At 36.6% G+C, this 26,907-nt stretch overlaps 2 protein-coding genes across 8 annotated transcripts in view; one reads left to right on the top strand and one right to left on the bottom strand.

The window, feature by feature from the left end:
- ROBO1 (roundabout guidance receptor 1) overlaps window positions 1–26,907 on the bottom strand; it is a 1,126,854-nt gene that overhangs the window by 159,289 nt on the left and 940,658 nt on the right. The window lies entirely within an intron of this gene.
- LOC112661601 (aurora kinase A) lies at window positions 13,249–14,941 on the top strand. The gene has a single exon (XM_025449662.3). It carries the CDS (start codon window positions 13,284–13,286, stop codon window positions 14,499–14,501), a length of 1,218 nt encoding a protein of 405 aa, XP_025305447.1. The 5' UTR covers window positions 13,249–13,283; the 3' UTR covers window positions 14,502–14,941.

The following is a 26,907-nucleotide window of genomic DNA, read 5'->3' as shown; positions in this document are numbered from 1 at the left end:
ATTATATTAATATATTAAGTAATATCACTGTATTAACCATTAACCACATGAGAAAATTAACTAAATCCATTCCTGTACAGCCACTTAAATTTGATACTATACCTGTTAGTTTACTTTCAGTTTTAAAAACCTTTCAAGCTTAGGAATTTCATTCTTGGGCTCATGAATTTAGGTTAAAGACAATGTCATCATAATCTCTACCTGTCACAGAGACATAAGCCCTCTACTTATAAAATAAATGGTTCATTCTGTCATCATGACAGCTATAAAAAGTGACAGCTTCTTATGACTGAATACTAACTTTAGTTTAATAGGGAAATGTACAAAAAATAATTTGACGGTTTGGGTGATTTTTTTTTAAAGGAAACTACTTAATATATCAGGAAAGTGTAGTTGTGATTTTATTGGAATTTTTACAGGGCATCAATGAATAAATTTATGTTTCAGATTTTTTTTTCAAATGTGAATTCTGAACCTATGGTTTTATGGTTATTACTTTTTTTTTTAATTAAGGTATGGTGCAGTTTAAAAAGAGCACTTCCCCTTTAATTTTCATGATAATTTCAGACCTTTTTCAAGGTCTGCATATGTAAATCATGATAGGATATGATGTTGCCAAGTTTTGCAGGGAAGGGAAATGATTCTTTCATTTGGAAGTGGGTCTAATCCAAAGTTTTGGTTGAATGTGTAAGAGAGAACTAATCTTAAAATGTTAGTTCATTTGTAAATCAAACTTCACAGGGTGATTAAAGTGATAATTTTAAAAATCACTTTTTAAATTCAGAAATATTAAATTTGCTGTGAAAATAATTTTCATTTGATAAACAATTACTTAAAATTCAAAATAATAGCAACCTCAGTTGTTTTATTAACAGTTACCCTAAATTAAAAAAAAATTGATTTAAAAAAAGCCACATCCTGAAGATAATCCTTTTACGAAGAGAAAGCACAAGAGGAAAGTGCCTTGAATAGTCTCCATAAAGGGAAAGAGAAAATAAAGTGTATTTTTAGATTGTCATATTAAGCATTATCTTCCACAGTATCACACTGATAAGGTTCTCATTGGAGGTGCTCTATAGTGGAAGATAAATACATGAGCAAACCAAAGAGATACAGTCTCATTTTATCATGTATTTTAATAGAGGGCAAAGCTAGTTAAACAGATGGCACTCAGGATTTCTCAATGAATTCAGCATCTGTGTGTACATGTTGCATAAATGCCAATTAAAATGTGTCCGAGTAAATTTACATCCCTCGCTGATAGAAAGCAAGCCAATCTTGCTGGCTCAGGATCAAGGTTAAACTTAATCATCTGCTGAACTTGCAGCAAGTTGCTCTCAAATTGTACAGAAATTCCCAGAGAAATAATAAAAACAGAACTCCTATTGATTTGTATTTATTTACATTCATAACTCATTTCTAAAGCCTTGGGCTAGAGCTCAAAGGGAAAAAAGTTACTATTTGTATGACTTGGCCAACTACACTTTTAACCACATTTCCAACAAATACCTCTTTGATTAAAATGCCTGCCTGAATAAATTTTCTTAACCTCCTCCCTGCAACTTCCTAGTTGAGATAATTTTGTTTAAAAATTATCCCTTCAAAATGATCTTGAACAAAGGAAAAAGGCAATGTAGCAGTCAGTCTATCATTTATATAGAAAAGATCAGTCTTTGCTTCAGCCTGACAGGCAGCTATGAAATTATTTGATATAATAATATAAAAAAAGCTTCCATTTTTTTAAGGTTTTTAATTTTTAAAGTAATCTCTGTAACCCAAGGTGAGGGTTCAAACTCACAATTCCAAGATCAAGAGCTGCATGCTCTACTGACTGAGCCAGACAGGTGCCCCACCCTTGACAACTTTTTGATAGGTTTTCTTCAGCACTCTCCCACCCTCACCCCTCGTTTATATATACCTACCTAAAGCTTTTCAGGCTATTCTAGGCTTGGTCTTTTTTAATTTTAAACTTTTGGTAGCTATACTACTAATTCAAAAATGAACATTTGCCTAGTTATCAAAATTAATCTTACACAGGCATAAATACTAAGTTCTTTTTATAAAGTAATAAAATAGTCAAGATGAAATATTAATTGGAAAAAAACCCACAAAAAAAGTAAGTATGACAGTTTCCAAAAACCACTAGATCAAAATGGCCTTAATATGTATCTGTTAAAAAAAAGTAAGATATTTATGTTTGGAAATTGTGTATGTTATGGCTACCCTTTGGAAAATTACAATATTCATTAGCATATTAAAAGTACTGAGAAGTTCTAAAGTAAAAAAACAAAACAAAACAAAATAATAAACCCTTTATTTAACTTTGTTGCCCAGGTTCTTCTAAACATATTTGACCATGCCAACTTTACTTCATTAATTTTTTTAAAAATATTTTATTTATTCATTCATGAGAGACAGAGAAAGAGAGAGAGAGAGAGGCAGACACAGGCAGAGGAAGAAGCAGGCTCCATGCAGGGAGCCTGATGCTGGACTCGATCCCAGGACTCCAGAATCACACGGTGGGCTGAAGGCAGCGATAAACCGCTGAGCCACCTGGGCTGCCCAACTTCATTAATTTTTATAAATTATTTGAGGAACATAATTGACCTCTCGCTAAAATATAATCCTTAGTAATACACTTTAGGAAAGGTTAGTGTAAAATATGTTTCTAATTTTGTAAAAACACATAACTAATATAGATATATCTATAGAAAGCAGAGGCATAAAGAGAAGATAACTGCTAGAAGTAGTCATTTCTGAGAAGTGAGATTATGAATGATTTTAATCTTCTCCTTTATGTATATACATTTTCTAAGTGTCTGATTTGTTATATAGTGAATTTATGTTATTTTTATAAAAGACCAAAGCATACATCAGACTAAATACTATCTTATTTTATATTTTACATAATTATACATGTTATTATTTCTCATCCTTCAACTACAAATAGCTAAAAGTCTGGCATTTAGTCTGTGGAATGGTTTGTATTAAGAAATGAATCTCATTTAATCCTCAAAAAGCCTGATGACAAGTTTTCACTACTTTACAAATGGAGAAACTGGTATTTTGCTTTGGACTGGGGGAACCATGATTCCATCTCCTAGGTCAAATCTCATACTTTTTTATCCACTATGCTGTTAAAACCCTGGGGACAAGAATTATGCTTCATATTAGATAGTCCCAAAGCACATCATCATTGCACTATAAAATAATAGCCAAAAAAATTAATATTTAACATATATTCATTTGTTTTTAGGTGCAAGGTGTGTATGTTTTAAAATAATAACACATTTATTGAGAATTTTATGCTGTGCAGGAACTGGGCTAAGGATTTATTACATTAATTTCGCTAATCCTTACCGAAACCATAGGAGTTTACTACTATTATGATCCCTATTTTATTGGTGTGAAAAATAAGAGATACAAACCATAATAGTTTAATTCTAAAATCATTGCTTTTACTCACTAAGTCAGTATATTATCACAGGAGGGACTGCTATCCAAATAGGCCGCTTTTAAATTGAGTTCTTTCTTTAGGGAAAAAAAAAAGCGTAGAAGACAAATTTAGTTGAACTTTTTTACATCATTAGATAAACATACACAGATGTTTATTCATTCTACTCATACTTGTTTCTTAAAATGAGGAAATTAAACTGTTAGTAAAAAGGATGAAAAATCCATATTCAGATATGGATGTTTAATCTCTCTAAAGAAACATGTTTCCAAAACAAAATGGTAAAAAAAATATTTTGTAGCATTAATATTCTATGATTTTATGACTTATAGATTAAACAGGAAAGAACAACAATTTCATGAGGAGTGGGTTTACACTATATTCAGTGTAGTATACTAGATAACCCCTTAAACTCATCTTTTTAAATTGGCTCTATCTTCCTCCCCATACTCACCCTTAACAAACTGTATCTGGCACATCGTAAGTGCACGAAAATGTCAGTTGCTAAATATCTTTATTACACATGATGGGGCTTGGAACACACTACTCCAAAATACATCATTTAATATTTCCAGCTGAAGAAATTTGAGAAACCACAGGTAGAGGAAGGACTCTCTGACTTTTCCCCTGAAGCAAGTCTTACACTTACACTCATGGAGAAATGCCCTCCTACACCTAGAGAAAAGAATATCCTTATCTCTGAAGATGGAGGGCCACAAAAGAAATCTGAACAAAGAAGTATGGCCGATTGTCACCCCATTCACTATCCTCATACCCTTTTTTCCTATCACGTTTTTCCATAACATTCCACTCTTCATCAAACCTAGCGTAAGAACACTCAGGTTTAACCACTTCTTCAGAGCTTTATTTCCTTATGAAGGCTCCAATGTCACATAAAACTTATACATTAAATAAATCTGTTTGCTTTTCTCTTGTTAATCTGCCTTTTGTCAGTCTCACTTAGATGGCTCCAGCCAGAGAACCTAGGAAGGTAAGCTCCAGTGTCTGCTTATCTCTGCAGAGCTGGGGTCTGGCACTGTTTCCTTTACAGTAAGAACTGAAATAGATATTTTTTTTGAATGGACAAAATAATACCAGTTAATCCATAAAACAATCCTGGGAGATGTGGTCATTTCAGTGTTCATTTTCTAGGTTAGGAATTTTGCCCAAGGAATTGTATGTAGTTAGTATGTGGCAGACAGGGCCCCACATGGGTGTTTCAACTGCCAAGATCAAGTCCTTTCCATTTATCTACAGACAGTCATTTGGATCAGCTCTGATACCACCTATACATGGTCATGAGAAGTGCAATAATCAAAAGCAAATGCACAATCTAAATATTCCCACCATTTTTAACATTTTCAAGGGTCATGGTAATCCTTTAAACTACACTTAAATAGGATACTGCTTTAAATGTTTCATTCTTTATTGTCACTAAGGTACTCGCTGAAACATTCTTTCATAGAAAATTGTATCACTCACTTGAAAGTCTCAGGGGAAGATCACTTTAACTTCAATATCCTGATAAACATTAGCTTTATAAAACAAAGAAAAGGATTATGAAGGTAAAATATTGCCCCTTATTCCACATAAGTTCAGAAACAATAACAATTAAAACCAATACTCCCTAAAGTGTCTCTATTTATTCTGCATAGGTAAAAACATTCAGAAATGATCATCTATTCACCTTGCTAAGTAGTAATGACTTAGAAATATACTCAGTATTTACCATTTAATAAAATTCTACCAAATACTTCTTTAGTCTATATTTACTGGTAATTTGAAATACCCTTTAGGACAGCCCGGGTGGCTCAGCAGTTTAGCGCCACCTTCAGCCCAGGGTATGATCCTAGAGACCTGAGATCGGATCCCACACCGGGCTCCCTGCATGGAGCCTGCTTCTCCCTCTGCCTATGTCTCTGCCCCCCCGCCCCCGTGTGTGTGTGTCTCATGAATAAATAAATAAAATCTTTTAAAAAAAGAAAATACCCTTTCAAGCAAATCATGAAATTTAAATCCTACTTATAATTTTAATTAATCGAAGAGGGATATTTTCCAATTTACCTACATTTAGTATTTGACATTTCTGATTCTTATGTGTCATACACTTCAAAGAAATGCATTATATGTACATATTCCTTTGTGCAGGATACCAATTTGTACCAATCATAAAACAAAGCTGATTAAATGGTATACCATCCGATAAAATTCTATCTTTTGGCTAGCTTACCCTAATAGGAGTTTTTCCACTAAATTACCCAAATGAACACAAATCTTGGACAATTATATCCCACTAGCTCATGTGAGTAATTGCTAGGGTGGAAAATTGCAGCATGTATGAAGGTACAGATGTTCATTTTCACATGACCACACAAAACAGGGGGACAATGGGGCTTTCCTCCACACTAATTTATATATATTTTGTTCATTCACACTTTTCTATTAAAGACACCTCTTTGTATTTCTGTAATATAAGTAAAATAATTAAAATAAAATGAGACAGGTGAGGGTATTAAATCATGCACTTCAGGACTAGTTATTTTCTTTGAATTAGCACTTCACTCAACACCCAATAATGTGGATACTATCCTGCACAAAGAACCACAGTTATAGTAAAAGGCACCTGCCTTGATCATATGGGCATCGACTGTTGTTCAACTTGCTGAGAGCAAAATACAAACTACTCTGGCTTCAACAAATGTGGAAGTCTGCTCTCTAGCAAGCCTGCCTTCTTCACTTTGATGTTCCTTCATGGTCTTTCCCTATACCCTCTAGTCTTCTGGCCCTGCTTTTGTTCTGTTGTTTACTGAAGAATTATGTCTGGGAGCCATTTTCGGCCTTATACTGAAAAGTGTTTTGTTTTTTCCCTTAACTGTCTTAGCTATTGCTTTAGCCAGTTTCTGCTGAGGTCTATGGACAGGTTGCTCCAACAGCTCTACAATGGTTGAAAGCTTAGCATGTGACTTCACAGAACTGAGGAACTAGCCACGTATAGAACATAGCAAAGCTTCTTTCCATATGCTTTCCACTTATGTACAATTCTACCCTTCTGAATTAAAGCACACTTGTGGGATCAGAATCTTATCCTGTGGTTGTATGGTATAGTACTTTGTGCTATAGTACAGTATGTTATATCTGTTTATGTTTTGGTTGTGTCTTTTCCCCACCCATCTATGGGTCCCAAGAAAGCTGTTTTTCACAGCACATAGAGCGGAGGACATAGTAGACACTGAATAAGCATTATTCAATGAATGACTGCCCAAATAAATGAAATTCATATTCTCCATTAGGTACTCCTGTGTGAAGAAATCCTTTAATACAGTGTCAATGAGGAGTAAGCCCTTGGTGGCCTTTAATATTACTCTATAAACAAAAAGCAAACCTTTGGTTTCTACTAGCAAAAAATCCACTCATTTGCTGACATAGGCTAGTTTTCTCTGAAAATTTATTTATATGAAATTAGAATGAGTAAGTCTGGATAGGACAGTGTGTTTAAGAGCAGAGACTCTGGAGTCAGACTTTATGGGTGAGAAACCTGGCTCCGCCAGTTACTTATTATTTGACTTTGGAGAAGTGGCTTAACTGGGGCCTGAATTTCCTCATTATAAAAGAATAATAATAAAATAAGGATTGAATTATTTTGAGGATTAAATAAGTTACTGCATGTGACACACTTAAAATTATGTCCAGTACATCGAATAATAACTAGAAATATTAACTATTATGGTTATATTAACGTATTGGCATGTTACTAGATGCTAATTCTAGGATAATCACTATTCTTATTAATTCCACTGGGGTTTGGTTAGATTGAACTTGTACTTTGTGCTATAGTACAGCATGTTATATCTGTTTATATTTTAGTTGTGTCTTTTCCCCACCTGTCTACGGGTCCCGAGAAAGCTGTTTTTCATAGCACATAGAGTCTATGTGCTGACTACCTTAGATAGTTAGTAGAAATTGTTTACTGATTTAGGCAAAGCTGACTATCAAACTTCTGACATGTGCTAACCTGATTAGAATATAGACATACTCCGTCTACTTCATAATTTTTCCCAGTGCAAATACACAATTGTCTTCTGGTTCCACATCATTTTTACTATTTTATTTAAGTACACAGATATTATTTTAACCAACATTCCTCATATCTGTTTATAGTTGAAAGTCATGTAAGATAGTTGTAATCAAACCAAATATGGCCCCATGAAATTTACTGCCGTTGCCATACATATCTAATCCTCCTTAGATCATTTCTTTTTAGTAGTGCTTCACTTAAAAGAAAGTCAAAACAAAAACTTGTGCTTACTTTATATAAAAGTATTTATGTTCATGTGTATTGCTGACTTATCACTAACTGAGATCGAAAGCCACAGCCAATGGTAAAGCAACACATTAAAATAAGATAATATTTCCAAACTGCTGGAAAACAAAATAAAGAAAAACACAACCAAACAAAAAAACAAACTGTAAAAAATAATCTGGGCTTAGTCAGAGCAAGGCACAATTTGATTTTCCATGGTGCGTTTTTGTCTTCCTACTTTTCTACTTTCTCCACTCCATATTGCATGTCTGCCCCATCTTTCCATTAAATAAAAATATCCCCTCAAACCTTCCCTGAAGCCACTTGCATATCTTACTCTTTCCTTCTCTACCCAAACTGTTTCAGCTTGAGACACACTGCCTCGGCTTCCTCCATTGTCTTCCCACCGAAACTCTTCTCAATTCAGATTTTTAAGTCTCCTAATTGTTCTCATTTGGAAACCTTTTTTTCAGGTTCTATCTTACCTGACCATTTTGGAGAATTTGATTTTGCTGACCACTGCCCCATCTGGCATTCTACTCATTTTTGATACCAATCACAATTTTTGCTCTTCCTTTCATGTCTCCAGCTACTCCTTGTTGGTCTTCTTTACTGATTTTCTCCACATACTGTCCTTTTGATTGTTTTTTTTTTATTGTTTTTTTAAGGTTCTAATCCTTTTATTCCCTTCTATTTGTGCTAAATAAGCTTCCTGACTGAAGGATATTATTTGGTTACATGATGTTTTCTGCGGTCTTTTTGTGGGAAGCCCATCTTTTTGTCCCAAGTCCTAAATCATAGTTCCTACTTCTTCATACATAACCACTTGCATGCCTTATAGGACTGAATCTGAAACATGCATGGACTTCACCAATACCACTCTGTCTCTAAAAGAGTAAATAAACAGTAACTATTTTTATTCCTTGTGTCTTTCCTATCTCAGTATATGAGTACACTGAGAAATTTTAGAGTCAACCTGGAATTCTGGCTCTATCTTGAAACAAACACATCACAAAATTTTCTCCCAAACCAATCATTCTCTCTCCAACCCCAAATTCATAGATTGAATAAGATCCTAGCTAGGAAGTCTGGGTGGCTCAACGGTTGAGCATCTGCCTTTGGCTCAGATTGTGATCCCGGGATCCTAGAATCAAGTCCTGCATCGGGCTCCCCACAGGGAGCCTGCTTTTCCCTCTGCCTATGTCTCTGACTCTCTCTCTCTCTGTCTCTCATGAATAAGTAAATGAAATCTTTAAAAATAAATAAATAAATAAATAAATAAATAAATAAATAAATAAATAAATATCCTACCCAATCTGTTTGTCTAGATTAACTTTTAAAGTTTAATTCAATAGAGGTGGACTCAAAGCGTACAATATAACCCCAGGTGGAGGTACAAAATCTCTAGAAAGGTGAAGGGATGGCTGTAGTTTGAAATAGTTTCCCATGTGATTCTAACATAAAATACCACTCATCTCCTCTGTGTTTTCAGTGCTGAAAATTGCAATCGCTCTTCTATTCTCTTTAAGTGGTTCTTATCCTTGGTAGCATGCTGGAATCCCCTGGGGAGGTAGGAAAATTCAGATGTCTGGGTCGCACACCCAGAGATTAGCAATAGTCATTTTAGGATGCAGCCTGGTGTTTCCAAGATACAAACAATGTTGAGAACCACTATTCTAAATCAAGCATGTAAAGTGAGTAAGCAACATTCTGAGGCTGCATAAACAGCCCCCTGGCATGGGATATTAAGAGAAATTCCATTGATACGTATTTTTAAATATAATCCTTAAACTTTTAAATAAAATTTCATACTTTTTTTTTTAGATTTTATTTTTTATTAGAAACAGAGAGAGAGAGAGAGAGAGAGAGAGGCAGAGACACAGGCAGAGGGAGAAGCAGGCTCCATGCAGGGAGCCTGACGCGGGACTCAATCCTGGGCCTCCAGGATCACTCACGCCCTGGGCTGAAGGCGGCACTAAACCACTAAGCCACCGGGGCCACCCCTCATACGATATTCTAAAATGTATATAATACTTTAGCATTGGTATACAGTAGTACATAATAAATAAAATTACAGAAACTGTAGTGTACTTGCAATTTTTGCTACTAAACAGACTCGTGAAGACTGAAACATTTGAAATTCTTTGCTGTAAACTCTAGCTTACCATCTCTCAATGCTACTGCCTGCAAACTGGTCTCCTTTATCCAGCTTCTCTGTCTTTCTGGGTGATGTAATTATTCCACCAGATTTATCTTTGAAACACCAAATACGATCCTGTCATTGCCTTGCTTTAAAATCTTTACTGAAAAAAAAAAAATCTTTATTGACTCCAAGTTACCTCAACTCCCAGTTGACTGTTTAACTAAACAACCTATAAAAACAAAGTAGACATTCTTAATATGGCTGCTTGCAGCCTCACAGTTGTGCCTTCAAGCTCTCCATCCAGACCCATTTCCCGGCCCTCCACCCCCACATCCTATGCTGCAACATTTTCTCTGTTATCTCAGTATGCCATGTCTGAGTGCACATTTGCTTTCTTCAGTCTTACAACGGTCTTTTCACTTTTTTCTGCCTCTTAAACCTTGACTTAATTTGTAAAAAAATCAACTAAAATAAATAGAGATCTCTCAAATAGTCTAGGTTTCCTCTAGACAGTATTAATTTAATGTCTTTTATATAGTATTTATCACATTATACTGCAATTATCACCATGTATTTTTGCTTACTATTAAATAGTGAGATCCTCAAAGGCCAAAATTGACTTACTCATTTTTACATTTTCCCAACATGTGGCAATGACTGAGCTAAGCCAATAGTGGCTTGATATACATCTGTTGAATAAATTTTCAGTTTATCAATAAATATTTATTGACTCCTGACTATGTGCCACTCATATAGGACTGTGAAAATAACAATGAAAAATTAATTCCTAACTAAATAAAGGAATAATGAATTTTTAAATAATGAATGTTGTTTGTTACCAGAAAACTCAAAAGACAAAGAGACATTACTAAAACAAGTAAACAAAAGCAGCTTAACGTTTATTACACACCGAGGATTTCATCACACATACAATTGTTTTCTTTTCCTTGATGGGAATTCACTATTAATTATAGCTTTTAACATCTACTGTACAATGAAATCATTTTCATAATAGTAATCCAAAAGAAATTCAAGATTTTAAAGTGTTATCTTAATCTAAGATTAAATTATGTCTATTGTACTCTTGTGTTCTACTGCATTTTGTGATATTCTTACTGCAGGAAAAATGCCAACTTAATGGGTTAACAGTGCTAGAAGACATAAGAAGTTCATAACTTTACAGATGGAAAAATAGATTCATAAAAGTAAAATACCTTGCCTTAGGTCACACAACCAGTTAAGAACTGAACTACAGTGGATGCCTGGGTGGCTCAGTCATTTGAGCTTCTGACTCTTGATTCTGGCTCAGGTCATGATCTTAGTGTCCTGGGTTCAAGGCCCATGGGGAGCTTTGCATTCAGTGGGAAGTCTGCTTGGGATTCTCTCTTCCTCCCTCTGCCCCTCCCCACTCTGTAGACGTGAGCACGCTCTCTCTCTCTCTCTCAAATAAATGAATGAATGAATGAATGAATAAAATCAAGAAAGAAAAGAAGAAAGAAGAGAGAAAGAAAGAGAGAGAGAGAGAGAGAAAGAGAGAGAGAGAGAGAGAGAAAGAAAGAAAGAAAGAAAGAAAGAAAGAAAGAAAGAAAGAAAGAAAAAGGAAGGAAGAAAGTAAGAAAGAAAGAAAGAAACTGAATCACTGGTATAAATCACTCCTCCTAAGCCTGCACTTCTTAGATCCCATCAAATGAACTTCTCTCTTGGTGACTAGGATATCTGGTCCCAGACTAAATCATGCTGAATTACACTCCACTGTCCAAGGAACAGAACATTATTATGAATAAAACATTACTCTTCATTGTTTAAATGTGGTAAAACTTGAAAAATATAAAACAATACTATTGCTCTATGAAATATTAAGTGGCTTTGAACTAACTAAGGTTTTTAAGCATTTAAAGACTGATTGCTAGGGACTGATGCCTCATTTAAAGGGGGAAAAAGGTATTTAAATAATAGGTTTAATATTATTCCTTAAATATGCTAACACATGTAAGCATTATCACTGTATAACAATTGTAACCAAAACTTTAATACTTAGTCATACACAGATAAGAGCTGTAGCTTAGATTAGCTGAGATAAAGAGTATATTCACTGGGGATTCAAGTCATCCATTTTCTACTCAATGCCTCTACTTCCTTCATTTGCAGAATTGGGCTAAGAATAGTGACTGTGGGGGAACCTGGATGGCTAGTTGAGCATCTGCGTTTGGCTCAGGTCGTGATCTCCAGGTCTAGGATCAAGTCCTGCATTGGGCTCCCTGCAGGGAGCTGGCCTCTCTCTCTGCCTGTATCTCTGCCTCTCTCATGAATAAGTAAATAAAATCTTAAAAAGAAGAATGACTATAAACTGTTATAAAGAAATGAGATTACCCACGTAAAGCTCAAATATTGTTGCTGCAACATTCTAAAACACTTAATGAAGGTTAGACACAACATTTTATTTATTAATGAGAGACACAGAAAGAGGCAGAGACTTAGGCAGAGGGAGAAGCAGGCTCCCAATGGGGAGCCTGATACAGACTCAATCCCAGGACCCCGGGATCACGACCTGAGCCAAAGGAAGATGCTCAACCACTGAGCCACCCAGGTGCCCCAATATGTTAGTTTTTAAAAATGAATTGGAAGGGTGTCTGGTGGCTCAGTCAATTAAGTATCTGCCTTTGGCTCAGATCATGATCCCAGGGTCCTGGGATGGAGCCCCACATAGGGCCCTCTGCTCAGTGGGGAGCCTGCTTCTCCCTCCGCCTCTGCCTGCCACTCCTCCTGCTTGTGCGCTCTCTCACTGCCAAATAAATAAGTAAAAATCTTTAAAAATGAATTGGAATAAAATAAAGTGGTAGTTCTTATGGAATGGGGAATAAAACAAATGTAAGTTGGATTCATTCAAGAAAAGCAGCAAAAAAATTCTTATAAAACTTATTTTGCAAAGGTTACAAATGGTCCTGGATATTAAATTATCTTTATGCCTTAATCCTTTATAGAATAATTCTGATGCCATCAGCCATTGGTAAATATCAGGATTTCTCATTCAGTAACAGAATGTTTTTTCTTGCCTATACGATTCATTTTCTCATGTACAATGTGAATATATTCGTCTAGATAATTATTCAGTTCTCGTTCCATCCTATAATGCTACAGGATAACATGCATAGTTGCGGAAGTTATGCACTGCACAAGTACACCCAGCAAAGGTGAATGTATATGAAATGTAGCTTGAGTTCCACTTGCTAAGCTATGTTGAGGGATATGACTGCCCAGAGAGTGTCTTTGCATAAATTTCAAAAATATAAAATCTGAGATTATAATCCTATACTCAAATGTATGAGTTACATTATAAATGCACTGCAATAGGCGGCTTGGGTCGGAGGCTGGAGCCGGCGGGCATTATGGACAAATCTAAAGAAAACTGCATTGCAGGGCCTGTTAAGACTGCAATTGCACTTGGTGATGGTCCAAAACGTGTTCTGGTGACTCAGCAAGTTCCTTCACAGAATCCATTATCTGCAAATAGTGGCCAGGCCCAGCGGGTCTTGTGTCCTTCAAATTCTTCCCAGCGAGTTCCTCCACAAACCCAAAAGCTCGTCTCCAGCCATAAACCGGCTCAGAATCTGAAGCAGAAGCAATTGCAGGCAACTGGTGTCCCTCGTCCTGCCTCTAGGTCACTGAATAATACCCAAAAGAGTGAGCAACCCTCGTCATCAGCCCCTGGAAATAATTCTGAAAAGGAACTGGCAACAAAACAGAAAAATGAAGAATCAAAAAAAAGGCAATGGGCTTTGGAAGATTTTGAAATTGGTCGCCCACTGGGTAAAGGAAAGTTTGGTAATGTTTACTTGGCAAGGGAAAAACAAAGCAAGTTTATCCTGGCTATTAAAGTATTATTTAAAGCTCAACTGGAGAAAGCAGGAGTTGAACATCAGCTGAGAAGAGAAGTAGAAATACAGTCCCACCTTAGGCATCCAAATATTCTTAGGCTGTATGGTTATTTCCATGATGCCACCAGAGTTTACCTAATTCTAGAATATGCACCTCTTGGAGCTGTCTACAGAGAACTTCAGAAACTGTCAAAGTTTGATGAGCAGAGAACTGCTACTTATATCACAGAGTTGGCAGATGCCCTGTCTTACTGTCACTCAAAGAGAGTCATTCACAGAGACATTAAGCCAGAGAACCTACTCCTTGGATCAGCTGGAGAGCTTAAGATTGCAGATTTTGGGTGGTCAGTACATGCTCCATCCTCCAGGAGAACCACCCTGTGTGGCACCCTGGATTACTTGCCCCCAGAGATGATTGAAGGCCGAATGCATGATGAGAAGGTGGATCTCTGGAGCCTTGGGGTTCTTTGCTATGAATTTCTAGTTGGGAAGCCTCCTTTTGAGGCAAGCACATACCAAGAGACCTACAAAAGAATATCACGGGTTGAATTCACATTCCCTGACTTCGTGCCGGAGGGAGCCAGGGATCTCATTTCAAGACTGTTGAAACATAATCCCAGCCAAAGGCCAACTCTCAAGGATGTACTTGAACACCCGTGGATCATGGCTAACTCATCAAAACCATCAAGTAGCCAAAAAAGCAAAGACTCAACTAGCAAACAGTCTTAAGGATTGTGCAGGAGGAGAAATCTGAGAGGCAGAGCTGCTGCTGATACTGCTGACGGCCTGCCCGTGACGGAGGACGCTGCAGACAAAGGCCTACTGTGCCAGGTGGCGCCTCGGCCTCCCCACTTGAGTCTACTTAAGTGAACAGTACGCTCTGGAGTGAAAGTAGCCACAGGAATTGTGGCAGTGTCACTAGTTTCACAATTTGGAGGTGAGGTTCACCTGGACCTCCCTACAGCCTGTTTCGAGTCAGGCTTCCTTGTGGAGGACCCACTCCAGGTCCTACTGCAGGGAGAGTGGCCACCTCGCCATGACTCCATCAGTGAAAGAGGCGTGCAATAACCTTCCAAGTACCTACGTGTGTGTGTAACTTATTGGGTGGCCAAATCTGGTAAAGCTGTCAGGATGAACATGTGATTCTTTCTTTTAAATGTTAAAATAAAGATTTTTATAAAGAAAAAAAAAAAAATAAATGCACTGCAATAAATTGACTTTAATCGGTATATTTCTCATTGTTTTAATCTGTTTAACTTTTCTAACTCTTTTTCTTTAATTTCTGTACTTACTCCCTTTTAATTTGAAAACAGTGCACTGAAGACCTTAACCACCTGTAAATGGGTAAATGGACATCTTGGTGAGAACCTAAGCTCTCATCAACTTCCTACCTTTTCCTATAAACTGGCTATCATTTATCTCATCAGCATTTCACTCCCCTCAAAACACTGAATCGCTGGCTGTTTTTTTGATAATTGTTTTTTCTGTTTTTGTTTTTGTCTTTTCCTATTCCTCCTATTTCTCATACAGATCTGTCTGTGTACTTGACAATTAGACAAATCTCCTTACAAATTGTCTATAATTCAATTCCTCTTTAGTTAAAAATAAAGAAATCCTTTACCATTTCTTAGTACTTCCCTTTCTACAGTCTGGTTTGAGATTAAGCTGATTCTGATGATGGCAACAATTTCTTATCCCAAGTAACTTCCACATCTGTCCACCTTACGTTTCCATTGTAGCGCAATTGTGCAACACTAGATATTTATTCTCTGTACACCTGCATTCATTTAGCTTTGTTTTGCAAATCATAATGAGTTTATAAATGCTCTTTTCAAATCACAGATATTTTCTTTAGCTTCCTTTTTAGCCCTCCCCACAGTTCACAGCAGGCTACTCCAAAGTGGGCTGTTAGTTTTCAAGTAAGTCAAAATGAGAATCAGTATTTTTTAAAGGTGCCGATGAAAATAGCTAGTTCTCATTATAAAACTTACAATTCATCAAGGGTACATAAATTAAATGAATGTTAACTACATTTATTTAAAAAAATCAAAATTAGTAGAGGGAAACAGATAAGAGCACGAATCCTATGTTCAGACTTCCAGATCTGAAATCAGTTCCGTGACTTCCGACCTAACTGCTTTTCTCTGCTTTTTTTCTGTTTCCTTTAAAATAAGGAATAAGGATAACCACTTATCCTTTTCTTGTTTTGAAAAGTAGGGTTAACACTAGTTCCTGTCACTAAAGTGTGATAATGCATGTATCTTAGAAAAGGGACACTATTATTCTGGCCACTTCTATTATGTAACTACATTTAATATGACCAATATTTATTTCTGATAGGAAGAATACATTTATGAAACAGTGTTTTATAAAACAGGTTTCAGTGAATTTCAAGAATTATTTCTTGATACTTTTCTAACATTATCATTAATTGAGTACCCAGTATGTTTCAGGATAAAGCTACGTTTGTCATATTATCATGCCATTTAATCCCCGTGACATCCCTGGGATGCAGGTATTACCACTTTACCTTTTTCGATGTGTGATCCAAATCTTAGAGAAACTAAGCAACTCACCCAGCATCACACAATTAATAAGGGAACAAGAAATGGAACTTGGGTCTGCGTAAGTCCAGAGCTGGAGCTCCTAAACTAGTAGATCTCAAACTTTGCCACTTACATCAGAATTACCTAGATGGCTGGATAAAATACAGATTGCTGGGACCCACGCTCAGGGTTTTTAATTCAGTTACTCCTCGTGTAGGACCTGAGAATTTGCTCCTAACAAGCTCCCAGGTAATACAGCTGCTGCTAGCCAGCTGGAACTAGACTTTGAGAATCATTGACTTAAATTATTAAACATGCCGATTTGGTTATTTAAGTAACCTATAAAAAACTAATTAGCAATTGTGTAGTCATAGACCAGTATTTCAAGTTTGTTGTAATAGAACTATTCATAATGTTGTAACCTTTATGTGATTTAGGACTTAAAAATTAACACTATTGATTGAAATTAAAGATAGCAAATGTACTTCAATTTCTTGACACAGAATATGGAAAATATAATGCTTAACATAGTCAAATCAGAGTACCATTTATTTAGTTTAAGTAAGAATTTTTTTTTTTTAGTAATCCAATACTGAATTCTGGGAGCAAGATTTTACTGATTTATTAAAGGGAATGAGTTGGGATCCCTGGGTGGCGCAGCGGTTTAGCACCTGCCTTTGGCCCAGGGCGCGATCCTGGAGACCCGGGATCGAATCCCACGTCAGGCTCCCGGTGCATGGAGCCTGCTTCTCCCTCTGCCTATGTCTCTGCCTCTCTCTCTTTCTGTGATGACTATCATAAATAAAAATTAAAAAAAAATAAATAAAGGGAATGAGTTCATCTAAGATACATAATATTCATAACTACTTGCACTTTGATGGGATATATTTTTCTGTTGATTTAATTAATTTTTAAATTTTATTTCTGTTCTAAGTAAAATCTGATTTAATACAAGCCATCTCCTTTGTGTGATTTTCATCTGCTAATATTCCTGCAGAATCATTTCAGAACAAATTAAAAAAATAAAATTTAAAAAGTTATTCTTAGGACCTAGAACATCCAGTGTCACCAAATAAAATAATTAGATCTCTGATATTCAAATTCAGCTCCCCACACTGAGTCCAATTATATAGCTTATTTTATAAGAGGCTTTTACCATGTTCAGTTCTTCTAAAAGCAGTCCTGTTCTCAGTTACAATTTTAAATAATTCTAAATTATCTAATTGTTTACCATCTCTTGGTGGCGTATTTTGCTCTGTTTAAAAAAAACACAACAACAATCAGTTGAAGTCCTCAGTACTGTACAATTATAAAATACTAGAACTTCTTATTAGAATTGGCAAAACTGACAGCTAAAACTAAATCTTAAATAAATACTAAACATTTATAAAATGTTAAAAATCAACTGAGGAATTAAAAAAGATATCTCTAAGGTACTCTATAATTTCATCATTCTATAAGTACACTGTAATAAGAATCAGACAAGATTTCACACTATAAAATTTTAATAAAACCACATCAGTAATAATATTTAGAATACATAAATGCCTATGACATTTGGAGGAAAACATTTATGAATGGACTGTTTCACTAATCTAAAATGAGCTGGGCCAAACACTAAGATATGAAATATCAGTATTGTCATCCAAAATAACAAACCTACTTAGTAAGTCTGAATAAAGTGCTGAAATTTATTTCTAATATGTGTTGACTGATCTTGGCAAATCTAGAGAACTAGACCACACACAAATAAAATTCAACAAGTCGGCACTGGTGCTGTGTCCCAGGGGACAAGAGTGAGTAGGAACAAGATTATCACTTTTAACGATGAAAATGAAGAGAAAAAATAAAGCTGAGATATTGATAACAACTTTCTCATTTCAAAGGCATTAATTTGGATTTCACTTCAACTTTTGGCTCAAATTTGCAAATGAAATGAGGGTTCAAATATGAACTAATCTTTTAATGAATAAGAGTAAGTACTATCTCACAATCTCTCAGCACATTAGGAAAAAAAGTAGGATTCCTCTCAGTAATGATTGGTGACTGACATTCTGAGCAGCATGGATTATCTTCCAATACAAATAAAAATAAACCACGCCTTTTAATTATAAATGATGGGTGTCGTTGTACGGAATCAGAAACTCCATACCTCGTTTTTACTGGATTAATAATATTAACAAGTATTAAATAATATTTAATAATCATTGTAAATCATTATTGTATAATTTTTGGAAATTTTTAATTATTTTTTTAAAGATTTTATTGATTTATTCATGACGGACAGAGAGAGGCAGAGACACAGACAGAGGGAGAAGCAGGCTCCATGCAGGATCACACCCCGGGCCAAAGGTGGCGCCAAACCGCTGGGCCACTGGGGCTGCCCAAATTTTAATTATTTATCTTCCATCTCTTCCATACCTTCACACCCTTTTGTCTTAAACAAAATCTGGCTAACCTGAGAGAACATCTTGGAGGCTCTCACTATTTTCCAGTGCTAGGAAGGAATGCTAACATTTCCTTTACCAGCTCACAGAGACTTTAAATTTATTGATCTTACACTACCAGGAGGAAAACTTCCCCCTCTCTAGCCGTCCTGGGTTATCATCGCTTTCAGCCACCACCTCTGCTGAATCAAGATTTTGGACAATTCAATTCTATATACCCTCCCGCACCTTCCCAAATGCTACCAACATCTTGTTCTAGCTCAGCATCTATAGAAATGACTCAAGCAAAACCTTAGCAGTAGTTGTTGTTTTCACTTTTACAATAACTTAAATCTTTACTCCACTGCTGCCTTTTCCTCCATTAAGTCCATAAAGCTATAACCTTGAGATAAACTGGAGACTGAACCCAGAAAGATAAATTCTCAAATCTCTGACAGGCTATTCTTCCAGTTTTCTTTTCTTTTCTTCTTTTCTTTTCTTTCTTTTCAGATTTACTTATTTATTCATGAGAGACACAGAGAGAGAAGCAGAGACACAGGCAGAGGGAGAAGCAGGCTCCATGCAGGGAGCCCAAGGTGGGACTCGATCCCGGATCCTGGGATCAACGCCCTGGGCTGAAGGCAGATGCTCAACCACTGAGCCACCCAGGCATCCCTCTTCCAGTTTTCTTAATCTTATTATACATGTGGTCAGACGCTAAAAGTTATCCAAACCTCCAGGTTTTAGTTCCACCCCAAACCCACTGTCCATCTCATATCATTCTTTTCCTAGATTTGCAGCTTCTCCTCTGCAGCTCAGAATTCATGATCCAGTGTTTTAAATATTGGTATCAGCAAGAACACTCACCTCCAAATCTCCAACACTCTCAGGCAACTGCATTAAGGGTATTATCTCACCAAACCAGAAGTCCTGAGGTAAGGAAATTCTGTCCTTCCATGTTTCCACTTCCCAATATTCACCTTTTGCATTTGCTTCCCCATTATAGTTGAAAGATGGCTGCTGTAACTCTAGGTCTCATAAGTAGAAACAATATGGACAGGTGGTGGTGGTGGTAGGAGAAATGCCAATCTCAACCTCTTGAAGAACAGGAAGACTTCTCTTCCTATTTCATTGTCAGGAATGGGCCATCTACCGGAATGGGACGCTTGGGTGGCTCTGGTTGAGCACAGGCCTTTGGCTCAGGGTGTGATCCCAGAGTCCTGGGATCGAGTTCCACATTGGGCTTCCTGCATGGAGCCTGCTTCTCTCTCTGCCTATGTCTCTGCCTCTCTCTGAGTCTCTCATGAATAAATAAATAAATAAAATCTTATTTTGGAAGCCAATTACTGCTAAGGAAGTAAAGTAATAGGAATAAGGGTTTACCCTGTAGCTAGTGAAAGGATTGTCCTTCCTTAAGTCTTATAGTGAAGGATGGACACACTAGTTCTAAACTGAAACTCTGCCAGCAAGAATGAAGGAGAGAAAAGGTGCCAGATCCACAACCAGCCAAGGTCTGCTTCTTTGTTTTCTTGCCAGTATCCATTTGCCTGTTGCCACTTTTTCTTCCTACATTCCTTCATTATAGGCACACCATTGGATCAGGCACAAAATCTAAAGAACTATTAGAATATTAATGGCTGTCTATGATTCTACCCTATAGATTAATATAGGAATCCATGCCAATTTACTAGATGATCTAATAAAAAGAACAGTATGGCATAGCAGAAAGAGTCTCTTGCTTCAAATAAAATAAAACAACGAAATCTCTGTAATCACGCAATTCAAGTCCTGACTCTGATACTTTCACCTTGGGAAAGCCACCAACTTTAAAAACCAGTATGCACAGGTGGATTTATCCTGAATCTAATAAAGCACAAGCTTTTAAGGCTCTCCACTGACACAGGCTCGTTAGACATCCTTGATTATGCATTCTTCTATTGTATTATTTTTTAAAGACTCTGAAATTTTTATGGGCTTCAGATTTCTAAAAATGGTATCTGCCTCTGCTGATACGTCAATCTCTTCTACTTGTGTGCTACTCTGTATGTCACTGCCCTCTATCCATCCATTTCCTCATCCTCAGAATTGCTTGACTAGAAGGAGCCCTACCTTGCTTGCGAAACTGCGACGAGGATTGGTAATACGTATATAAAAGTGCTATGTAGCAATGTTCTGGGTGATTATTATAATCACCAGTATACAGTGTTCTCTTGTGGCTGCTGTTTCCCAGCAAGAGGCTGCTATTGCATCTGCTCCTGCCAGCTTGTCTCCAGGATGTTCCAAGAGCTGAGCTGTAAATGAGCTGAGCCATCTCGGCTTGCTGTCCAGAATTCAGCTGCAGGTGTTCTCAGATGCTCTCCTGTGATGTTACATTGCTTCAGGCTGTGCTACAGGGGACTCTCGGAGGGTTTCATCTGCCTACCATGTGCTCCACTCCCCTCCAGCCCTGGGGAGCTGACTTTCACATGTAGAGTGGTTTCAACTTCTCCGGGTTGCCTGAGTCCTGGGACCCCACTGTAGGAAACTATACCCTCCCATCTGGTGTGAAGCATGGGGCTAAGAGATGCTGATAGAATTTGTCTCGTCACTGGACATGGTGACAGTAGGTGTCGTTTCCATAAACAAGGCTAGACAGCACAATAGCTTCATAGACTTTAATTTTGGTCTGGAATGTGTTTCTTTGTTTTCATCATCCTGTCATTCTTTGCGAATGTTATGAGTTTTAAAATATGATTTATTACTTTACCCACTAATGTGCCATTATTAGGTAGGGAGCTGCTGAAGTAGCAGAATTTGGTAACAAGCAATTTCGTGAGTAATTATGCAGTCATGAGTTGAGTGCATCCAAGTGCTATAAGGGCTGAATGGACAATAACACACATAGAAAGCTATCAAAAGGTACAAGGATGAGCAGCCTGTGTTTCAAAGAGAAATGACTATTCCCGTCCTGCATATATCATTATAGCATTGATGAGAACAATCAGGTACTGAGGATTCTACTCAGGACAAATCCTATGGTGGCCTCATTTCTCTCCTCTTCACATTTCATATCAATTAAAACAAATTAAAATCAAGAGTAATCTCTACCCCTTATTGAGCATTTACTACATACCTCACACTGTTAAGTTCTTATTTGTATTAGCAGATTTCATCCTTATAATAACCTTATGAGATAAGTAGTCATATCAATGTTTTCTACATAAAGAAACAGAGGATTATAGGTAGCAAGTTAGCTTACAAATTACAGTTAGTAGCTCATGGAGGAGCACTATAAACACAAGTCCATCAGATTCCAAAGACTTCATTTTAATTCATTGCTTTTTAACCATATGGGCAAAATGGAATCTCCTCTGAAGAGAAAGAAAAAAAAGAAAGAGAGAGAGAGAGAGAAGAAGGGAAGGAAGGAAGGAAGGAAGGAAGGAAGGAAGGAAGGAAGGAAGGAAGGAGTGAACGATGAAACTCATGCCTATCAAATTCACGAAGTTGGGCTGGGACTCGGATTCCTACATTAAACTACATATATATTCTATAGGTAATTCTGATGTACATGTTAGTTGAAGCCCTCTGATTATACTTAGTCTTACAAAGAATAATCATCAAATGTCATCTAAAGTTTGATGGTGAGTAGTAGGAAAGAAACTTGCTTTAGAAGTGGAGTCTAAGTGCAGGTATGTGATCTACCTTTTTTTTCCCCACTGAAACATGGCAGATCAAAGTTTCTCCCTGCCCTGAGTGACAAGTCAATCAAGAGCAAATGGTTTAATTACTAAACCCCATTGTAGGATATCACATAAAGTATGTCAAGATGCCAATGCTAAAGATATAGTATACTTTAGAGTAGAAGGTAGAGAGGAAGTAAAAACTGAAAAACAAAACTGGCTTTATAAAAAATTATCAAGGTACTCAGTTTTACACATTTGAATGTGTCAACTAATACTCGAATTTAATTTGTTTCCCTGTAAGGATGCCTAGGTGGCTCAGTGGTTGAGCATCTGCCTTCCACTCAGGTCATGATCCCAGAGTCCTGGGATCGAGTCCCACATTAGGCTCCCTGAGAGGACCCTGCTTCTCCCTCTGCCTGTCTCTGCCTCTCTCTCTGTCTCTCATGAATAAGTAAATGAAATCTTAAAAAAAAAATACTTTGTTTCTCCATAAATACAGGCAATTCTCTATGACAAAAAAAAAAAAAAAAAAAAAGAAGCGCAGATCCTGGAAACATTTTTTTTTTAATCAAGGAAATATTGGGTTATTTAAAAATTTTTAATTTAAATTATACTTATATAGAATTATTTTTAACTAAATTCATGTTAAAAGGATCTTTAAGAATCTTTTTTTTTAAAAGGGTATTTATTTACTTATTTATCTGAAAGAGAGAGAGAAAGAGAGAGAACACCCAGGAAGAACCAGAGATGGAGGGAGAGGGACAAGCAGATTTCATGCTGAGCAAGGAGCCAAAAATCAAAAGTCTGACGCTTTATCAACTGAACCATCCAGGTGCCCCAAGGAAAATCATGACTTCTTAATAGTTAATATTTAGCTAAATTATACATACATATTCAAAGACTAGCACTTGACTCTTAATCTTAAATAAATAAAAACACAAATAAAAATACAATGCAAAGTACTATAGTTATTGGACAAGAGAAATGATTATCGAACCCAAGTGTTTAGACTGGATCCTGGCTTTGGCCTGAGCTAGCTGTGTCACTTACTTCTCCTTGCCTCAACTTCTCTATCAATAGAATAGAAATAATAACTATGCTTATTAATTAGATTATTATGAGGACTATATAAAATTAAAATATATAAAACAGAATAGTGCCTAATATATAATAAGCACTATGTTAATATTTACCATGATCATTATTATCTTATTTTCAGTCTTAAAACTCCAATTTCTAATGAAAGAGTATGGGACTTAAGAGTTGGGATGAGTCCCTTTACAAGAAATAAATGAAAACCTAAGTCACTTGCAAAAGCCAGTCACAAGGCGCAGTCAGAACTAGTGTACAGTATGCTGAAGAGAGAAAGACAGTACTCTTATAGCAAAGACATTCTTTACCAGTGACTGTGTTTGGGGAGTTTTAAAAAGGAATAACTACAAATGACTCATTTTAAATATTTTTCAAAAAAGTCTCTTATGAGTAGTCTTGGGTTATAATTAGATTTAAAAGAAAGCAAACTATACTGAAAAAATAGCTGGAATTATGTCATGTGTTCAAACTACCAATTTATACTTTCTTTGCAGAAAAAAAAAAGGCCTATAAAATGAGATTTCCTTCCAATATATACCCTACTTTACACTCTACCGAGCTAACCTTTCTTCTTCAACTACAAAGTTGACAAATTACAGAAAGAAACTAATGAAGCTTGATAAAAGTATACTCCAGGTATCCTTTTAATTATCCCCATTAGTAAATATGAAGCCATTTCTCAAAGGAAATAATAAACTTTCTCAACATCATCTCAAGGACTAAAATTACTGCTCCCTTCCATAACAACTTGAAAATGTGTAACATCCTGGTTTAAGGAACATATTTTTTTTTTTCAAAGGGAAAGACATTTTTTATTTTATTTTCTTTTTTCAAGTAAGCTCTGTACATACTATGGGGCTTGAACTCATGGCCCTGAGATGAAGAGTTCCATGCTCTACGAACTGAACCAGCCAGGCACCCCAAAGACCATACTTTTTGATAGAAAGCTTTTGAAAACTTCACAGCCTTTATAAACAGCTTTGCAGATATAAATAACACCATGACTGGGAGCCAGACACCATCTTTATTGAGATCTCAAAGAACAAAATATTATGTAAAGATGTAAGAGAAAATGCTAAGGTCACTTCCTGCAAGTATCATAACATATTTGGTGAAAGACACAAATGTAAACATGAAGATGATTTACAATTATCTATAAAATATGTAAAAGGGAGTTAGAAAATGATATTATAATCCTAAACCAAAAAGGAGGAAAAGTGAATCTATAGCTGCTGACTTTAAAAGCTCTATACAGAATATTTTCTGGAGCCTATGATTTTGCAAATGGGAGAGGAATTTCAATTACAGCTCATACGGAAGTTACACTTGATCACCAGAGGGAACAGTGGGACAGGCAGGAAGGCATAACCTGAGGAACTGGCAAAGAGACATCTGAGCACAGAACAGGTCTTTGACCCTTCACAAATGAAAGGAAAGGCTGTTCTTGAGAAGCAACTTCTCTGAAAGCATTGATGGAGCCAAATTATTAATTATTATTATTATTATTATTATTTTAAAGATTTTATTTATTTATTCATGAGACACACAGAGAGAGGCAGAGATGTAGTCAGAGGGAGAGGCAGGCTCCCCATGAGGAGTCTGATGCAGTACTTGATCCGGGGACCCCGGGATAACAACCTGAGCAGAAGGCAGATGCTCAACCACTGAGCCACCCAGGTGTTCCAATGGAGCCAAATTAAATCTGAACTTCAAATCCTTGAGATAGACCTCGACACGGTGGTCTAAGTTTGAATCCTGGTCCCATCACATATTAGCAATGTGATCTTGGGCAAGTTACACTATTTCCTTCTCTCTTCATCATTATAAAATGTGGATGATAATGAGTAGCAAAATGTGGCAGTCATGAGGAGTAAATGAAATATTTTAGCTAAAGTACTTGAGATAAGGCTTGTCGCCTGGCAGATACTCATATGTTAGTCATTTATTACTACTTCTCTAATTATTAGAGTAGAGCACATCAAAATAATAAAAAAAAAATCTTTCTACAGATGAAGAGAAGAAACATTTCCCTTGGTCACATCTGGCTAAAAGATATGACTAACGAGAGACTGAAATTCAGTATCAGACCCCATACAGTTATTAGTGTACACACACTGCATGTGTTGAGCACACATACACTTGTGCTCCTTGCTGAGGTTTACAGTGTAACAAAGTATAACCAGATATAGGATATAAATATCCCAAGCCCACTTACCTCAGGGCCGCTTAGCCACTCTCATTTCTGTGTTCTACAGGCATCTCAAACCTACTATAGCCAAAACTAAACTTCCAATCTTTTCTATCCTCCTCTTGTAATTCTCCAGAATTTCCACTAATTCTATTGCACCAAATCCCACTCCTCTGCCAATCTACTGTAAATCTCTTCAATCTGCCATCAAATCTCATCACTCCTCCATTGGACCTTCAATTCTGTCCACTTTGCTGAAATTCCATAACCGCTCTTAACTTCTGTCCTCTGTCCTTTCTCCTGACTGGTTTACACCAGCTCAGTCCCTGTGTCTCCAAACTTCCCTCCCTAAATTCACCTTCTCTCTGGTCCAAGAGTGTGCCCTTTAACGGCATAGTTGAAACATGTCACTATCTTAGTTAAAATCCAAGTCACTTTTCATTTCTTTTAGAAGAAAGTCCAAGTTCTATAGCACAGTGTATAATTCATACAGTGACCCTTTCTATTGCAACTTAATCTCTCTTCTTTCCACCCCTGTCCTCTATTCTCTCCAATCCACTAAGTTACTTTTCATCCCATGTGGCTCTTTTGCTAGCTCCTCCCACATATCTCCATCCACCACTTGGACAGCTGTTCCTCTTGGATCTTGCCCTCACTCTCTAAAAGTCTGGGACAGGTACCCCTTCTGTGCTTTGTACTATGCGCTCACCTTATATCTCCCTTCCTAAGTTTATATCCCATCATTGTATCCTCATGTTTAAATGAGTCTCCCACAAGACCAAAAGCTTTCAGAAGTTAGGGATGTTGTCGCTGTTCATAGGTATATTCCTAACACCTGGTCCAATGCCAATCACACAGAAATGGAAAATGAGTATCAACGGGATTGAACTTTATAATGTTCTCATTCTACGGTATTGGTTAAGTTGTTTTCAATTAATCATCCTATTATCTTTACTTTAAAACTCCATATTGCTATAAATACATATATGTAATGGGAAGGCCAACTCTTATTAGGGATCTGGGACCCACTGCGGGTCTAATGGTGAAGCACTACTACTTACAGCCTTACACTACCTCCACATAGTTCTGTCTGCTTCTGAGCCATGGTTACCCAAAGGCAAAACTGAGTATGTCTCAAGAGGATATGCAGTTAATCAGGAATAACAAGAGATTCTTCTTTAGTCACTTTTCAAAAAGCAGAGAGATTTGGGGGGGATGGTG

Source organism: Canis lupus, chromosome 31 (assembly GCF_003254725.2).
Source record: "Canis lupus dingo isolate Sandy chromosome 31, ASM325472v2, whole genome shotgun sequence".
Lineage (NCBI taxonomy): Eukaryota > Metazoa > Chordata > Mammalia > Carnivora > Canidae > Canis > Canis lupus.
The sequence above is the reverse complement of the archived record's forward strand: the minus strand, read 5'-3'. Positions and strand labels throughout refer to the sequence as shown.